Source organism: Vanessa atalanta, chromosome 8 (assembly GCF_905147765.1).
Source record: "Vanessa atalanta chromosome 8, ilVanAtal1.2, whole genome shotgun sequence".
Lineage (NCBI taxonomy): Eukaryota > Metazoa > Arthropoda > Insecta > Lepidoptera > Nymphalidae > Vanessa > Vanessa atalanta.
Window position 1 is genome coordinate 7407510 of NC_061878.1, and position 19606 is coordinate 7427115.

The 19606-nt window shown below is 30.9% G+C and overlaps 3 protein-coding genes across 6 annotated transcripts; 2 read left to right on the top strand and 1 right to left on the bottom strand.

Moving 5' to 3' along the window:
• The first annotated feature begins 1420 nt into the window (after positions 1–1420).
• Positions 1421–4061, top strand: LOC125066007 (D-erythrulose reductase-like). Its single transcript, XM_047673886.1, has 5 exons — positions 1421–1770; positions 1927–2179; positions 2347–2461; positions 2822–3024; positions 3357–4061. Exons 1-5 carry the CDS (start codon positions 1719–1721, stop codon positions 3466–3468), a joined length of 735 nt encoding a protein of 244 aa, XP_047529842.1. The 5' UTR covers positions 1421–1718; the 3' UTR covers positions 3469–4061.
• Positions 4062–4189: 128 nt separating this feature from the next.
• LOC125066008 (L-xylulose reductase-like) lies at positions 4190–5850 on the top strand. Its single transcript, XM_047673887.1, has 5 exons — positions 4190–4517; positions 4713–4965; positions 5042–5156; positions 5420–5622; positions 5702–5850. Exons 1-5 carry the CDS (start codon positions 4466–4468, stop codon positions 5811–5813), a joined length of 735 nt encoding a protein of 244 aa, XP_047529843.1. The 5' UTR covers positions 4190–4465; the 3' UTR covers positions 5814–5850.
• LOC125066006 (casein kinase I) lies at positions 5844–19105 on the bottom strand. 4 transcript variants are annotated; one of them, XR_007119646.1, is made up of 9 exons: positions 18733–19075; positions 18102–18212; positions 17535–17727; positions 16660–16802; positions 15608–15810; positions 14716–14875; positions 13346–13423; positions 6936–9251; positions 5844–6684 (listed from the first exon to the last, which is right to left on the bottom strand). XR_007119646.1 is itself a non-coding variant. In XM_047673883.1 (9 exons), the coding sequence occupies exons 2-9, from the start codon at positions 18821–18823 to the stop codon at positions 9163–9165; spliced, it is 1068 nt and encodes a 355-aa protein (XP_047529839.1). In that variant the 5' UTR covers positions 18824–18909; positions 19052–19105; the 3' UTR covers positions 5844–9162. The 4 variants fall into 4 exon arrangements, 3 of the variants coding, with proteins under 3 accessions (XP_047529839.1, XP_047529838.1, XP_047529840.1); XM_047673883.1 differs by having other exon boundaries at positions 5844–9251; positions 18733–18909; positions 19052–19105; XM_047673882.1 differs by having other exon boundaries at positions 5844–9251.
• Between the last annotated feature and the right edge of the window lie 501 nt (positions 19106–19606).

The window sequence follows — 19606 nt, forward strand, 5'->3', positions numbered from 1 at the left end:
GTTACCGATAGCTCGTTCCCAGTGAAATAATTATTAGCCGTTTAGACCAAAACACCGTTTTTTGTAGACTTATATCCTTAAAGGTTTAAAAAATGACACAGATAGGTACTTTTGGGCATAGCATAGCGCATTATACGCATTTCTAGAATCTCTAGAAATGCGTATAATGCGATGCGATCTTCCTTAGAATATTGCACGAGTATGATTAAATCTAATTATTTTTTAATAAAACAGAAACCAAAATTGACTTATTGACAAATAATGATCAAAGTTGTTATTTAATAGAGAACCGTTGAAATGGGTTAAAAATTCTATTGCTTAGCTTTCTTAGTATTCATTTTTTGTGGCTTTTATTTGTACTTATAGGGCACAGATTATTTCGCCAATGTCACGTGCGATACGAGAAGGATTGGGATTACATGTATGTCCAAGGTATAGGAGGCAGATAGTTGTGGCAAGCATAAGCTAGTTACAAATGGTACCCGACTACACAGGGTTAATAATTCTTTTGTTAAGAAATGTATACGCTTTTCAATATAATCCCAGAAAACGTTCAAAAATATTCAATTATAAAATCTAAATAAAATTATAAGACATTAGAAAAGTAATGACTTCTTATGCAAATGATAAAAACCTTGGTAATGAAACGATCGCTTCCAGACCGTTTCAAATAGAAATATGAAAAATTGCATTGTGAATTCAACTGTCCTGCAAGTGTCTCTGAGTTTATTTAATAATGGTAAAAATATCATGACAGTCAATAAGCAAGTGTACCTAATGCTTATTCTTTACTGAATAAAGTTTACTTACAAATTTAATTCTATGTTGAATAAAATGTTTGACTCTGAATGACCAGGGCCTTACTGTTCTGTTAATTTAGTTACCTTTTATATGTATACTGTTACCTAACGTTGTGAAATGTTATTAAAATACTTATACGATAGAAATAAAAAAAAAATATTTTTAATTATTTCCAATTATTCTACCCATGATGTCATATAAATATTTTTTCGAAAATATCATAAATTGTGCTTCAGTACAATTATTTCTTCTATTTTAATTTGTTAAGCCTAATTAAAATAAAGAACCATTCAAAGTAAAATAAAGTGTAATATATGATATATTTATTATGATTCATCTTTGCATTTTTAATATTTCTGATTTCTATTTTAAATATTTATGATGAGTATCTTAAACTTTTTATGAGTAAAACAAAACAAGCCTAAAACAATATAATTTATTTTGAATTAGAAATATTTATTAGGAATAACACCATACTTCTTCTGGAGTCTTTTAAAAACATTAAAAATGGATCTACCTACTTTTCATAGTATGATTGGTAAAAACTACCAACTTTTGAAATTATATGTAATGTATGACAAAATTCGAGTTGGTAACACTGATTCTTTGACTAGCACAAGAGAATAGAGATTAGACTTTAGAGAGCAAAGACCCGAGCGAGTGTCGACTGTCGGTATACTGTATATTCGTTTCACTTTCAAAGTGTCAAAAGTGTGAAGATTACCTTTTTTTTTAAGTTTAGTGCGCCTTAAAAGATTCCATATTTATAAAAACCAATCTTTCCGCTTAATATTTTAAGCGTCCAATATCACGTCACATAATGTGGAGTTGAGTTGAGCTCAGTAGTGGTTTAAGTTGGATACATGTATTGATCGAAGATCTTGTAAGAATAATTCTTAATCTAATTAATTATAACGATGGAAATCTCATTTAAAGGAAAACGTATACTTGTCACCGGTGCTGGACAAGGTTAGTCAAATTCATATAAATTACTCTATAACAATAGCTGTAAAATAATATTTATCGTTCAAATATTATTAAAAAAAAACGGTATTCAAAATCAAATAGAAAATATATATTTTATATTGCATTCGATAAATCTTTTGTTACAATTCTCACTTTAAGGTATAGGCAGGGGTATTGCTATCGAACTGTGGAGAGCTGGAGCCAACATAGTTGCATTATCCAGAACAAGAAGTCACTTAGAAAGTTTACAAAGTGAATATCCATCTATAGACATTGTGGATGTAGATATTGCTGATTGGGATAAAACCAGAGAAGTGATTGAATCATTAGGACATTTTGATGCATTAGTGAACAATGCTGCTGTTGCCATTTGTGAACCCTTCTTAACCTGTTCTCCTGCTGACTATAATAAGTATGTTTTATGCCCAATCATCCAATTACATTTTTTTATCAGTGATCTTAAACATCTAAACTTACTTAAATAAATTATAATGTAAAACAATGAATTCAGAATTTATTTATTAGATAAACTAAAGTAAAACTTGGCATAAATAAATAATACTTTTCTTTTAATTTCAGGATATTTGATGTCAATGTAAAGGCTGTGTTAAATGTAAGCCAAGTAATTGCTAGAAAGATGGTGGAAAACAAGATTGCTGGTACCATAGTAAACATATCTTCGCAGGCCTCAAAGGTATTATAAATGTTATCAGAGAGCTTACCACTATCTACACATTTGTTACATTCATATTGCCTGTACAGCTAGAATTACACATGTTTAGATAAAATCATATTGATATATCTCAATATTGATAAGCATTAATGTAACACTCCAGTTTTTGTATTATCATTATTTATAAAAAAAACATATTTCAATTGTTACATAATATAATCAAATACAGCATTATTTTTTAAACTTTCTCATTTAGGTTTGTCAAACTTCTAAAAATATGAATACTTTATACATACACTAATACTATTTGTAAGCATCTCAATATCAATAAGTAGCTGTTGTAACGGTGATGATGACTAATATATTTACTAATTTTTCTAGGCTGCTTTAAAAGATCATGCCCTTTATAGTGCTTCAAAAGCTGCCTTAGATGCCCTTACTCGTGCAATGGCCTTAGAATTGGGTCCTTATGGAATTAGAGTTAATTCTGTTAATCCAACTGTGATTATGACTGCCATGGCCAAAGTAGGTTGGTCTGATCCTGTAAAGAGTTCTGAAATGCTAGCAAAAATACCACTTGGAAGGTAAGACATATATTTATAAACCAACTAGTAGCTCTCTCAAACGACTTCTTATATTTTGTTCAAGTAATTATAATATATATGGGTAAATTGAATCGTATGACATACATACTGATAAGACAAATAACTTATTACCATTTAAAAATATACTTACAAATTAATTTTCTTGAATCTACTAATAATAGCTATAATATCAAATAACTATTTGGTAAATATGCAAATATTTTTAATATATACTAAGTACTTTTAGTGTAAGTACATGTAATACATACTTACAAAAACTATTATTAGATATTATTAGCAATTATAAAATGCTACTCTTATAATTATTTCAGATTTGGTGAAGTATCTGAAGTGGTCAATGCAGTTGTTTTTCTACTGAGTGAAAAATCAAGCATGATAAATGGTGTAGAATTGCCTATTGATGGTGGCTTTCTTGCAACATAATTTTTAGTACCTAAGTACCAAAGATATGGGACTCGAAATGTTCCTTTAAACATTTTTTATTCATTATTTTTGTCTTGTATATTTATGTGAGATCTGTTAATTACCTTTTATTGTTAATAGTTACATAAGTACCAAAGAAAGTTATATTGGTCTTGAATTTTTCATTGAAAAAAAAAATACATTCAAGGAATAATCAATAACATGCATTTATTGCCATTAATACTTAGTGCCTTTAACTAACAAGTTTTGTATGCAATGTTTTTCGAGATACTTGATATTATTATTTTAAGAAATTTTCATTTAACTAATGTAGTAGATCTGCATGCTCCCATGTAAAGCAAAAGCTGCGATATTATCAGAGAATTAGAAAAAAAGGAAGAAGGAAGAACAATCTGTGATGTGTCTAACCCAGTATCTATGCGCTATATATAAAAACTAAAGCTTTGGTAACTCCGTTTTGTTTGATCCTTCAATATAATAAAATGTAGAAACTTTAAGGACACAATTATTTTTATTGAATTTATTTTAAAACTATTGGGTATATATAAGTGTTTTATTTTAATAAACATTTTTTTATAACATTAAAATAAAAAGCCATGATATGTTAAAATATTTTGTTTAAAAAAAATACAATTTGTTTACAAAGGTAGTGTTTTATTTTTGATTCAAATATATTAAAGACTAAATAATAAAGCAATGTATCTATAGTTACATTTTCAGGTATTAATTTTAACACAAGTAGGTACATATATTCATATATTATTCCTCGAAACATTGATAATACGTTACCTACGTCGTCAACGTGCGTCTTGTTTTGAATAATAATGACGCGCAGGACAGAATGTTATTAAATCATTATGTCGGCGCTTATCGCGCCGGAGCTTAACTTTTATACACGTTTGAGGTCAGTGGTTACAGATAAGTATATTTAACCGAAACAAAGATAAAAGAAATAGGTATAAGTAGTTGACATTATTTTGTAAGGAAAGTATTAAAGATGAGCAAATATTTTGAAGGAAAAAGAATATTAGTTACTGGAGGATGTCAAGGTAAGATTTGCAATAGTACCTAACTATACATCATCATATTGGGTATAATTTACGATTTTCAATCTACTGATTACTTATTTCTTAACACTCATATTATAAAATAAATGCTTTTTGCACAAACCTGTATATAATTGGATATACATCAATAAAAATTACTACTATTTTAGTGAAGCTTTTTATTTAATCATTAAACAGGAATCGGAAAAGGAACAGTTTTAGAGTTATGGCGATTAGGTGCCAAAGTTGTCGCGTTGTCGCATCAAGCAGATAATTTAGAAGCAATGAAAAACGAATACCCTTCCGTAGAAATAGCGTGCGTTGACCTCCGAGACTGGGACAAAACACGACAATTGGTTGATTCCCTTGGCATTTTCCATGCCTTAGTTAACTGTGCAGGATTTATAAACAATGAACCGTTTTTGGAATGCTCCCCAAATGTTTTTGATGAGTAAGTAAATATATTTTATAAAGTATGGTATGAAGCATCAAAGAATATTATTACAATTAAATTGTCTTAATTCCAGAACTATGACTGTTAATGTCAAAGCTATTCTTAACGTCAGCCAAATTGTATCAAAAAAGATGATAGAAAATGGTATAAAGGGGTCTATAGTTAATGTATCATCTCAAACATCAAAAGTAAGCAATATTTGAGTAAATGAATCTTACAGACAATAACTTATAGCATCGTATCCTATATTTACTTATTATTTTATTAAGTCCATCATATCCAATCATCACGATATTTGTTTGCTAATAATATAATCGCACCGTTATAATCATCTTACTAGAATTGTTCTGAATGTAATTTACAAATTAACCCGTAAGTAAATATGAAGCATGCTCTTAAAAGTGAATATATATATTTTTAATAATAAATAATGCTACAATATAATCAACAGGCAGCAATAAAAGATCACTTGGCTTATTCTGCGTCCAAGGGTGCCGTAGATTCTATGACACAAGTTATGGCTTTAGAGCTGGGATCACACGGCATAAGGGTTAATGCAATTAACCCCACGGTAATCCTGACGGAACTGGGCAGACGAGCATGGGCGGATCCCCAAAAAGCCCAAGCTATGCTTACAAAAATACCTCTGGGAAGGTGAGACAAATATTTACACAAATTATAATTTATTTACATCTCACTATACACTTAATCGATATGCCTACGATGTTGACAGATTCGGTGAAGTACAAGAAGCGGTGAACGCAATCGTGTTTCTTCTCAGCGATAAAGCTAATATGATAACTGGCGTTCAACTGCCTGTGGATGGAGGTTTTCTTGCAACATAAGTTATATTATAGTTTAATAAATAAATACAATTTCAAATGTTTATTTTATTCAGTTTATTGTGCCAAAGGAATCAATACATACTGGACGTAGAAAACAATGCAAGCATAATAAATTTATGTAATAAAAGCATATTAATATGCTAAGCTACATGGGCCAGCATATACAGATTGCGTAAAGAAACACGACCACATAACGTAAATCAAACATCATTGAGATACAAGATCTATTACATTTCACATATTAGTATAATATATTCAAAATGGAGGGAACACTTCCCTTACCCTTAAATTTAGAATTTATTAAATCCATTAAAAGCTTTCATTGTCTAATTCTCTTATCCTACGTCTACTGATTCGTTCCCTCCTTTTGCAATAGTCTCCGGATCACTGATGTCTAAGACCATTTGAGGAGTTAATCAGTATAAAGCTGTACACGACGCTCAGCTACGGAAACAACGGGAGCAATTAAGATATTACAGAACAGTTACGTAATATTAATATAATATTTATTTATCTAGAATATTGTAAAAAACAGTGTACCTGATTTAACTAAGTACCTTACTACTTAGACATCAGTGTTACAATAATTATATACAAAATTAAGTCGATAAGAGTCTTTTGTCTATCCGAGCGGACACTTAGTGAAAGTCATGACCTTGTCGCGTCGGGAACCGTTCGCTGAAATGCACTGTACTGCACTTCTCACTAGATCAAGAACACGCACTCACTAACGCGAGATCGGCCGCCGTACTCCCGCCACGCGGCTGCTGGCCGCGCCAACTCTAACTCAAACAGACTTCATCACCAATGAGAGTCCTTGCCGTCAGCACAAATATCATTTCCCCCGATGGGATGTTAAATCTTAACCTGTCTAAATAAACGTGTCTATAAGTATTAGTAAACAATATCATTAAAATATATTTGGGTATTAATAACATCCTAACTTTCCATTATTATTATTAAACAGCGCTCACACTTAAATATGCCAATACTGAACAATTGGCGCCCGGCTGGATGGATACAAACAAAAAATGATTTTTATTATTTAATGTGAATTAAATTCGAACGCAAGTTAGGAATTCAGAACAAAAAAATGCTAAAAATACTGATGACTAAACTTACAATTACCAAAGTTAGAAGTGGCAGACATATTCCGTAGCGTCGACAGAAGACGATATAGCTCGCTAGAATATGATTCACAACACAATTAATCGTTCGATGTGCTATTTCAAACAAATTACTAAATATGCGAACTTTATTAAACAACTAAAACCTTATGGAATATCTTAAAAACAGGACGTATTATCCTGCTTCGTAAATCCAATCATTTAACAAAATACTAATTTTAATATTATATTTACATAAAATTGAACCTAATTCTCAGTCATATTAGAGATGGATGATTTAAATCTAATGATTCTTTGCACACATCCGATCTGAGAAACTGTCGACTTATATTATTACACAATCATATTGCCACAGATTATAAAAGAGTAAAGGCAATTAGTAGTGTGTTTGGAATAAGTTAAAAATCATAGATCACAATTTGGGATTAATCCAGTACAACTCTTTCTTAATAAAAATGAAAATTATATTTTCTTTACATTTTTCGCTTTATAATACAAAAACCTAAGCTATATATTATATCGTCATGAAATTAACTAAATAGATTAAGCAAAGATTTTGTAAATCATCAATATACAAACACCGTCTTTTGAACTTATACAACAATGCCGAATATATAAAATATTAATTTAATTTTAAATGATCCTGACAATAATACCGTATATAATTTATCTAACCATTTATTTGCTATGTACATACATGTGATAAATGATTAAATTTTAGTAATACAATAAATAACAGTCAGAAGTTATTAAAAGTATGACATACATATATCACTCGGTATAAATGTAATCGATCAAACATTTTAATTTTCAATCAAGTATTTGGTTTGTATAGAACAGTTGTAGCAAAATAATTACAAAGAATGATAAAGTATTGTAGCAAAAGTAATTTTACGGTCCATTCTTATTACCAATTGTAACGAAACATTGTACTTAAAATCAAAAGATGGAATAAACCTTTAGATCCACCTCGAATAAAATATTATGATATGGTATTGGGATTACCGACGCATGTATGGAGGGTGAATATCTTACAAACAACTACAAATCTAATGATAACCACTTTGTCATAATAATAATTGTCGACAAATGTAATGTAATTATTAATTGAAATGTCATCAACACATTTGTCATACATTTTGGTTGCTTTGTAATTGTATTTGTCTGATAATCTGCCCTTAATATTATGCATGCAGCTTACGAAATAAGTTACATAGGTGAAAGATTTTGGTAATTCACATGAGATCAAAGTTATTTAGTTAAGATGTAGAGGTTTGTATTAGGAATGTGTTCCTGTTTAAGCTAGAATACAGCCAATCAAAGAGTACTAAACAACATTGTCTTCCACAAAATAAAAGCAAACTCCATTATGAATCTAAAAGAAAATGACTATTTTTCCAAAAACTTACCTAATTTAAACCTATGGCAGTGGCTGGACGTGTCAAATGATTTACATGCTTTTTTTCAAGTTAACATAAATTTAGACAACTCGAGAACTATATTAGTATTCGTCAATAAGAAAATGGAAGACAAGATTTAAAGAAAATTAACCATATTGCACATGAACTCCCATCTCAACACAGAAGATAACTAAGGAGTAGCAATTTTAAATCGTACAACCGATTGTTTATAAAGAGAATGATTTTAGTAATTAAAATATTTTCTTGCAATATTATACAGCACTTCTTGAATTGGCTTTAAGAACAATCATAATTTATCGGATGCAAAGTAACGGATAAGACCACTTTAAGAGTCAAGATTTTCTCAATAAATGCTTTCGTCGGTAGAGTCACATGTCACAGCACATGTGCGTCGCGCGACGCGTCCGAACTACTCTCTCGAGCTACACTTTTATAGTACACTAGTCGAATCGACGACAAACACGCTACTCTCGTTCATATATTTCAAGTTCCTTAACATCTAAATATAACTGAGCATAAAGTACAATAGACGTACGGATAGGCCTAACAGCTAGCTACGCTTAAACGAGTCACATCGGAACGAGACGTCGCGGAAACGGGTCCGGCCAGTCGATTCGTCTAAGAATAATTTACAATATATGAACGTTAACATGAATGCGTACAAAATTTATCCTTAGTTTAACACTGAACATGCATTCGGGGACTCGATCGCTTCAATTCCTGTGAGAGCGGCGTCTGCGCCGCGGCCTGGGCGCGCCGTCGCGAGAGGCGAGGATGGCGAGTCCGCGGCGAGCGGCGTGCTCACCGCCGCTCCGACACCGCCGCCACCGCCGCGCCCGCCGGCGCCGCGCCCGCCGCGCCCGCCGCGCTCGCCGCGCCCGCCGCCGGCGCTGCGGACCGAGCATCCCGTTACTCAACTTGTTCCACGGGCCGAGAGCGACCGTCTACGTGGAGGTGTCACTTAGTGCCCGAATCATAAAAACGAACATATCAATAATCGAGAAAATTAAAACGAACATGTAAACACTCGTTTATTTACTTGAGGTAGTGTTTCGCTATATCGTCTAAAGGAGTTAGAGCTATATCCAGATCTGTCATGGCGAGAACGATGTCCTACGTTTGCCCTCGCCGTGAGTTAAGAGTCTCTCGACGGGTGTGTGCCGCAAATGACGTTACAATATTTGCTTGGCTTTATTGTTTTGGAAAATATGCGTCTAACCTACGCATTAAAATGTATGGAATAAACCGATTTGAAAATAGAATATAAAGAAATCAATTTTGCAGCACTTATTCCAATTACCGCTTCTCAAATTGTCATTTTTAGGCTTGTGTGCGTGTTACTGCGTTTGCGTATAATCACAACTAGCCAAGCCAATCGATATAAGCATCATGATGCTATTACATTATTTATTCCGTATATATTTTCTATGGGTTTTATTTTCAATTGTATAGAAAATTAAATTAAGTAAACTCGATTTTAAAAAGGAACTCATAGTAAATATACTCATAACAAATAGGGATTTGCGTTGCAATGTAGATAGATAATTGAAAAAAAATATTAATCATAATTTTAAATTGAAATTATAATTTTATCTTAAAGAAAGTCTTAAAATTTATAATTGCATAAGTATTTATTCGATTAACGTATTGTGCATTTAGCTCAGTTTTCATTTCTTTTTTTCTCAAAAATAATATAGGAATACGTTTTTTTTATCAATACATTGTAAAGAAGGCCAACTTCTCTTTTATGTAGTGTTTACAGTAATAACTTACAACTCATTTTTATAGGTAAAGCAGTGTTCAATTCACATTGAATCGTAGACATTTTTGACAAACATGCATTTTTTATAAATATTTTGTCGTATATCAGTAATGTTAATTTAGGATTCTTAGAGATAATCTTGTTAAATATTTGGCTCACAATCCCTTAAAAAAGTCTCGTGAAAGCGGCTAATACGGCTTATATATTCTAACACATTAACTCTAAATATAATCGAAAAGTGTCTGTCCTACTGGTTTAAGTATATATTATCATAACTCTGCGAGTACAATAAAGCTTTATACTTTTCAAGGATAAATAGAAACATTGCGGTAGTGAAACTCATAAAGCCGACATGTACATGTGATCCAAAAGTAATGATAATGATATTCAACATTTTAATAACATTGTACCATAAATCTTGTGTATGCGTTGTATTATTGAGATAAAACTCCAAGTCAATCACTAACACATGGTACGCCCTGGGCTTGGCCGGTAGGTACTTTTCGTAGTGCTTGTCGGCTATGACAAATAACATGTTTGAATGTTCCTGGTTTTCCAGAGAGAACCGTACGAGCCCTCTTATAACACAAACTGCCGCCAGCGGCAAATCGGAATCGGTAGAGCCCACTCGCTTGGGACTACTTGTTGAGTGAAAACGATCCCGTAGCCATTGCAAGTTCCCAAGCTTTGCGCTAACAGTACCAGTACTTATAATAAATGCTAATGTAGCAAACTTTGTAAACTATATTGCTTAGGATAGCAATAAGCATATGCTTAGTTTGCATTTAATTTTCCACAAACATCTGAACGTGCCTTCAACATGAGTAGTTAGAAGGTACTGCCTGGATGTGGTAATATATATTATTAAAATGAATGTATTTTGTCATTTTATTAATATTGGCCGTATTCCCCACTTGTATAAGGAATTGAAATGAAAATAAGGAGTTTTGTGGATAGGAATCCAGGGAGCCGTATACTTTTTGAAGGTTTCCCTTTTCCCTTGCGTTCCTTCCTTGGCTTCCCGCAAACTACTTGTTGTACTTATTGTAGTAATGGTAGTTTAGTTTAGTAGTTTTTCCGTTTTTCTAACGTTACAACTCCCAATTCCCTGTCAACTCTGTATCTCTACGATGACTTAACATTATAACTTCGACTTTAGTGTCGTTTTTCTAGATCTGACTGGTCTTCTGTTGGTGTTCAGACCCAGCATCTTCCATATAGTTTACAAATAAGAAAAAATTAAGGACTATGTTTCCACCATGATCATGGACATTTTGTCAGGTTTTTCATAACAGTTTTGTTTTTATTTTCTCCGTGTTCGAGTTAACTCCTGATTATATATTCGAAATATTCGAAGGAATATTCATTTCAATTCCAAAATATGAACGAGGTTTTTATATATTTTTAACAGTAATTTTTTTTTTTATATTTTAGGCCAATATGTTGTTATCATTACATTGAATTAATCGTCGTATATATAAGATGGATCTTCAACGGCCATACGCAACGGACATTCATCATCCACTACATAGGTAGACGCGTACGCGTGTCAGTACGTAGGATAGGCACAATGTTAACAAAATATTACGTACAGCAGCGATACATTTTCATCGATTAAATTATTAGACAATATTTATTTTTTATATATGTATATATTACTTTTTATAATCGATATTGCTTATCTCAGGCCTATAGAATTTTTTTTTCCATTAAACAAACTTAATATTATTTGTGAAAAAGTAGAACTCACGACCTAATAAAAAATTATACTATTTACGAAAAAAAAATTGTTCTGAAATTCAACGTTTATCCTATTAAATAGTTAAGTATCATCCCTTTTTCTTGAACGTTTGTTTCTATAAAAAATATGTTTTTTTAAGTAAATATGTTTTCGCGTACTTAATATTTATAAGAGACGCAACTCGATACGAGTGGATAACATTATATTATAGTTATTCAAGTATTTATTCACGTTGCATTCCATCGATTATAATTTTAGAACATTATATTAATATCTAAACCATTCAAAAACTTATGAATTAACTTGATTAGACTTGGTTCAATGCAATCAATAAATGTATATATTATTTGTTTATATTTACTAAGATAAGATTTAATAAAACATATATAAGGAGATAAGAATTATGAGTTAATATATATATATATATAGCGGCATCAGAAATACATCTGTAATAATTTCAAGTGTCTAACTATCACGGTTCATGAGATACAGCCGGGTAACAGACAGTGAAAGGGAACCTTTGGGAACGAAACAACATCATGTATGATATCTATAAAAATGGTCTTAATTTATTGGTTGATTTAATTTTATAGTGTTATTTGAATAAATTATTATATGTGGCGTTTATTTTATTTATATATAAATTGTTACTGTATGTATTCATTTATATGTAAAACATTGAATATTGCTGTCGCGAGATTTACAAATCGTATATACTTTATTTTTTATTTGATTCAGTTTAGGCGCGTTATATGAGCATTTATAATCAACTCAAAAATATACTATAATATTATAGTTTATATCTTGAAACTATACCCCTGAATGTTTATTTATTATAACATCAAAAATCCGTATCAATGACATTAGTAGTAATTTCCTGAATCGGAAATTAATGCTAATAATACGTATTAATGTAAGGTTTCGAATAGAATATATTTAATAGATGTGTGTATTATTCACCGTTCCCGTCGCTACTTTTATTTAGTTTTACGTTTCAATTATATACTAAAATAATTCAGACCAATCTATGACAGGCAACATAGAGGGGGTTCCGTAATACAAATTTCACAGAACAATATTTGTATGGCGACTGTAAGCATTTTGTTTGTACACGAGTGAACGATGCCGGTATAACGTCTCTTAAACTGTATACATTTGTCGCAATAATTTGGAATGAGTTATGATTCAGTTCTTGGTTATATTAATAATATAAGCTTAAAAATCCAAAATTCGAAAGCAAGGATATATAAATCACCTAAGCGACCTCAAATGACAGAAGACTTTGAAAAACCTATTAAACAGCACCTGGAGACTGTGAAAAAAAAAAAACAAATAAACCTACATTTAAAGGATAAACGTGATAATCTATAAAGTATGAAGGCGTGACGGCTACACGGGCAGACATTAAACGAATTTGACTACGGAACCCATTGAACTAAACTAATAAATAACGTTCTGCATCAAATGTGCAGGATACATACTGCTTACTGGTTCCTGTTTTTGATCCTGACGTCTTGTCTGATTGCGGTCGATTGGATGTACATATACACGCGGGAGTCCTGTAAAATTTAATTACAAATAGAAAACAAAAATTGTAACGTGCTCCGTATAAATTGTCACAGAACTCAAAATTTAAACTATCAAGACTTTTTTGATAAAATATAAGCATTTTATGGTTCCGTGGTCAAATTAGTATCTTTTCACAAATTCGTATACCTACAGTCACACCCTCATAATTTCTATAGTTTATTAGTCTGCGTGAAGTAATCGAAAACACTTCAAATGAAGATATCAATATGTCATGTTTTCTATTTAAATAAATAAAAGGGACATGCAGTTTTCTGTTTTAAACATAAATGAGTAAAACATAAATAAAAAAACCTAATGTCAAATTATTATACGCCAAAAACTGGATTTTTATTTTCCTAGAATTTAGTAATATATACAATATTTTTAGAATACATATATTTTGTCAGTATTATAATTAATTATATAGTTCGTTTTCCTTGTTTTTTAAGGTTATTTTTAATTAGGTAATTTAAGTTTATAAATTATATTTTAAATGAGATGTTTCCCAAATGTTTTTATTATAATTCAATATCATTTATAAAATATTGTCTTTCAAAGTTATTTTTAAATTTGAACAAATAAAATAGTGGTGTTTTTTATTATTACATTGACGATGAAAGGGCTATTTTGCTACAGCATAGGTTATTTGCGATAATTGTATTGTATTGTAAAAATAAATGTCAAATCTAATACCCTACTTTAAATACCTAGCATTACTTTTCATATATTAATTTACCGACACTCAACTGTTTAGTCAATATCATTTTATCCATTATCGTAACAAAGCTATGTATGTTTACAACTGTATGATAACACGCATCTATCAGTCACCACATCAATTGATTCGTTTTGTGTAATTTGTACGCTTGAACTCTACCTTAACTACATCATTTGAAAATTGCCTGTTTTACTAATTAAAAGAATAATTTGCCCATTAATACGCACAGCTATTTAAAATGAACGCAAAAAACAATTTAAAAAATAAATTAGTACTCTAGTTAGCCACAGGTGACATAAATTTAGTTGTTTATTTGAATTCATTTTACATTTATGAAAAAAATACACAGTTTAATCCTGTGTTTATAGGTGATGTAAACAGAAATAGTTTTTGATGTTTCGACCATTACTATCGGACAATGTTTCAGAGTAATTATAGTATCTGTAGAATTGAGGAGTCAAGCAGTACCGCGTTCTCGCCTCTAGTTCCGTCACTTGAAGTTGAAGCGTTAATTCAGCCGCAAGCGATATCCAGTAGTGAGATGAAATATCAAAGACTACGTACCAAACTTGAGCATGTTCCAGTCGTAAACGAAATCGTAAGTGAATCTTTGTCGGTGGAAAAGTGCGCGGAATAGTTGGCGTAAGTGGCCGTAGTCGGGTCGCTCTTCGAAGCGCAGTCGCCGGCAGTACTTCAGGTACAGCTGGAACTCGGTCGGGTGGTTCTAGAAAACGAAATATAATTATGCATACGACATCGACATATCATATTTGCCATTGTAATCACTTTAAAAGTGGATTATATTTAATCTTGATATTCTTTATCTTATTCAAAATGCATGGTTGGTTTAGTAATAGATTTCGAGGTCCTGGGTTCATGTCCGGGGTCAAGCCATAGAAGTGAGAGGATCTTTCCAATAGCAGCCCGGAGTTCGTAAGCTCAGTGTTTACACTCACGCGCTTCAAAAACACTTCAAGCCAATAGCCTAAACTCTCTTCGGTCGAAAGAAGATATAGAATTGCATTCGTGCACAATTGCCTACTCTCCCTTGAGAAAAGCCTCCATTTCGGTCTGGAGGACATCATTATTAATCTTTAAATGTATGAAGATAATTTTAGATAATTACAGCCAAATTTGATAAAGTGCTATAAAAAAGAAATTTTACCATTAGCCGTAATGTTATAACGTTATTTATTACTATAAGTAAACGATAAATGTATTATATATTAAAATCCATAAATAACGAAAATATATTTCGCGACCGCTATTTTATAATTTTATTATTTAATATATATAAATTAATATACACGTCATCCAACGGATTATACAAACAGCGGTGTTACTGTTTCACTGAGTGCGAGATTCATTCTTAACACTAAATAAGCACCTCAAACTAAGTCATCTTGTCTTGTTCATCACTTGTCATCTTCCAAAGTCAATATTATATAGAACTTACTTTGCATAACTCGTCAAATGGTGTCGATAATTTCTTCTCAGATATCCTTTCGTACTTCTGACGTTTAGTCGCCGCTTTAAGACCTTGCCAGGGCAAACTACCGCGATTGAAGTACATGAGGACATATCCGAGAGACTCCAAGTCATCGCGTCGAGATTGTTCAATGCCTAAGTGAGTGTTAATTGATGCATATCTTGCTGTGCCTAGAACAACAGGAGATGAGTTAAGTGTTAGTGGTATCATTAATGTTTTTCAAAAACCAATATCAAATAAAAGTATAGTAACACAGGTTATGTAACAGGTTTCATTCTTCTGTTCATTAGTGAAACAAACTTCTTCCTAAGAAGAGGTTGTTTGATGTTTTCCTGTGCCAGATTTCATTCATTCCTTTTGCATTAATTATAAAATAAGTACTTGAAAGCTCCCTGGTCATTACCCACATTTGAATCCGTGGTCTATTCATCTCATCGGGTATAAAGTGTGTCACATGAACATCAAGTAAATAAACAACTGATTATTATATTGTTTCCTAATGAGTTTACGATAAAATATGGAAATTTTATAAATATTAAACAAACATAGATAAAAAAGCTTTTTAAGCTGTAAAATGGTACTTACTGCATATGAAACTCGCCATGGCAGTAACTTATGTCTATATATAGAATACTTTCAGTCAGGAAATGATTTAGTAAATAATATGTATACAAACGAATACAAGTCAAATATCAAGCGCAGTAGCTCGTGCATTAATAGTTGTTATTAGGCAAACTTTACCAATATGTTTTCAAAAAGCAATAGAATAATTTAAGATAAACTTGTGTATATTCTTATTCATATCTATCAGTACATTGTAATAAGGTACAGACCTGACATACTCATTCTCAATTTATGAGTAACTAATATGACTAATTTATTAATTATAATTAAATCACATTAAAACTGGTTTAAATGGCAAGGACATGAAACAAATGTTTAGGAATGTATACTGAGACAAACATGCCAACAGGTGGAACGTCAAAAACAATCATAGCTTAACCTATTATTGAACTCACCAGTCAAGTTTTTATTTTCTCTATATGGTATATGTTGGTTAGTGCGTGAGTCTTTGTACTTCTTTGCTAATCCGAAATCTATAATGTATACTATATTCCCTTTCTTCCCGAGACCCATTAAAAAGTTGTCTGGTTTAATATCTCTGAAATACAAATAAATTTCATTATTAAAAAAATTAAACATTAACATCTTCATATAAATCTCACAATAAACAAATTGTATCAGTGTGCCATTATTCATATTTACTATGCATTATGATTAAATAGATATCTAATCAATTGAGAAAATCTTTCTATGAAGCACAATCAGTAGAACTAAATGCTGCCAACTTGACAGACATAATTGTAGCTGTTATCTTTAACCTGTAGAATGACCTGCATCAAGTATAAACATGAATTGCCATGAACATTATTATCAACTCATAGATGTTTGAATGTTATAGATGATGCTGCTATTTTATTGCATATAGTTGAATTGCATATTATTTGATTAAATAATACACATCGTAAAAAGTAGAAATGAAATTTACAAATTACTTTTATAATTAATTATTTTAAGACAAGCTTTCAAAATAATATATACCAAAAACCATTAGAATATGTCATGAAATTACATTATAAACATTGCAACAATATAAATACAATTAATGTATAACATTAAAGAAGAATAATGGTTGTACCTATATTTTGTTTAGGTGATGACTAGTTAAACCATACTCATCTTCTTTCCAAGGTCAAATCAATGATGTCAGAAAGAGACAAATGAGTATCAACTAATCACTTGCTAAATAATATAAGGCTTGCGGGCTTCATTTCCAAGCCCTTTTATTTATTAAAAACTATTCATACAATAGGGAAATATATGTTAATATTACCTATGTATGAAGCTCCTATAATGAATGTCCTCAATGCGACTGATAAGTTGATCAGCGAGAAAGAGTACAGTCTTTAGGGAAAAACGGCGTGCACAAAAGTTGAAGAGATCTTCCAAGGAAGGACCTAATAATTCCATTACCATAACATTGTAGTCTCCTTCTGAGCCACACCATTTTATTGCAGGTATACCAACTATTAGAAAAAAAAAAAAAATGTTTGTTTAAGTAACTTAATTACATGTGTATATACATATTCAAAATCAAATATTTTTACTAAATATAAACATGACAACTGTGTCAAATGAATCAGAAATGATTTTAAATTAACCATAACATATATTATTTTGATGTACAATATCTTTATCTATACATATTTTCAAATATATATTCTAGAATTAGAGAGTATAAAAGATTCAAGTCTTTAAATGCTTATTATATTCATTATAAATTTAAAAATAAATGACATGGTTTATGATGTGTTTGGAAAAATAGAATATTTATTAAGTTATAGTATAGAACAGGTTATCTCATGTCAATGTAATAATATATAAATAATAATATACTCACTGCCTCCTTGCATAAGTTTATAAAATTTACTCTCTATGTGTAATTGTGGATGTCTTGTCTTTTTGCATTCTAATTTGATGGCTACTTCTTTTTTTGTTACGATATCTGTTCCTATAAACAAAATAATTCTGTCAGATTCAATTCACGTAACACAACTTAAGCTAAAGTAAAAAAAAAAGACTCGTTTTGAGCGTGGTTTCTCCATGAAACATTTAGAACTATTTTTTTTAATTAGGTTAAAATTTATGTCTCTACTGTCATGGCTACTTTTTGTCGGGAATCTAGTATATTTTGAATAATTCCTAAAAAGATTTCGCTACTAAAATACCAATATTTAGTCGGATATTTTCTAATACATAACATCCAATAATGCATATTCGTAATCAATAATAAATGACATATAGTAATAGAGATGAGGTTTAACAAGTCACATGTTATCATTAAATTAAAAACAATAATATAAGCGATATCTGTGAATTATATGAAATTCTCGTTTCGTAGGCAAAACCCTTGTCATCTAATGATCATGTACCATGAAAGGAGTTGCAGCTATTTCGAAACAAAAAAAGTGCAGCTGGCCTACAATAGTAACCATCTTTCTTTGTTTACAACAATTTCATTTTCAACTTACCTAAATAAATGTCTCCAAATGATCCTGATCCGATTTTACGGCCCAGTCGGTATTTATTACCGACACGAAGCTCCATTTTTAAATTTTGCATTATGTGAAATTACTATAATATCACTGACCGATTCATTACAGGACGGCCATATTTGCGATAGACGCAGATCTTTATTAAATTGAACTCTTTAAACAAGGGAAAAATACATTTAACTTTAACTCAACATTAATTAATTGCTTATCGTTTATTAACAGCAAAATATAATTTACGTTAGATTTCTTTCACAAATAATATAAAGCAAACTTATTCACTTTTACATACACGCACCTACGAGGAATTTTTGTATCTCACTTCTCCAGTAGTCGTTCAACTCAATCTCATACTCATTTTCTAGCGTTTTCTCATTCACAGATTATAACAAAGTTAATTAACCATTCATTCGTTCTTGACGCATTCAAATTAAATGAAAAATACAGATATAGAAAAATATTTTTGAATCTGTATTTTTATTTTAGTAAGTTAATAATAATATTGTAACTTTTATTCAAAATTATTTTAACTTTTTAGCTGGCTCAGTGAATAAATAATGTATTATAAAATAAATTTATGAATTCGTAATAGATAAAATCTGAATCTGTTGAACCAATTATCCAGCAATAACATTTTATTTTATTTCAGTAACAATAAGACTTATAGTTACGAAATGATATAACTGCTGATAAATCCGCGGGCACAGCTAGCTGTCAATATAATTTATGGCTTTGCCTTCATCCCATTAAAATACCAAATCGACTATTTCCTCTAAAATTATAATGCCAAATTTCCGGACTGCTACTGGGAGTTTTTCGACAGAACAATCTAATTGATTTTTATAAGTCTGAT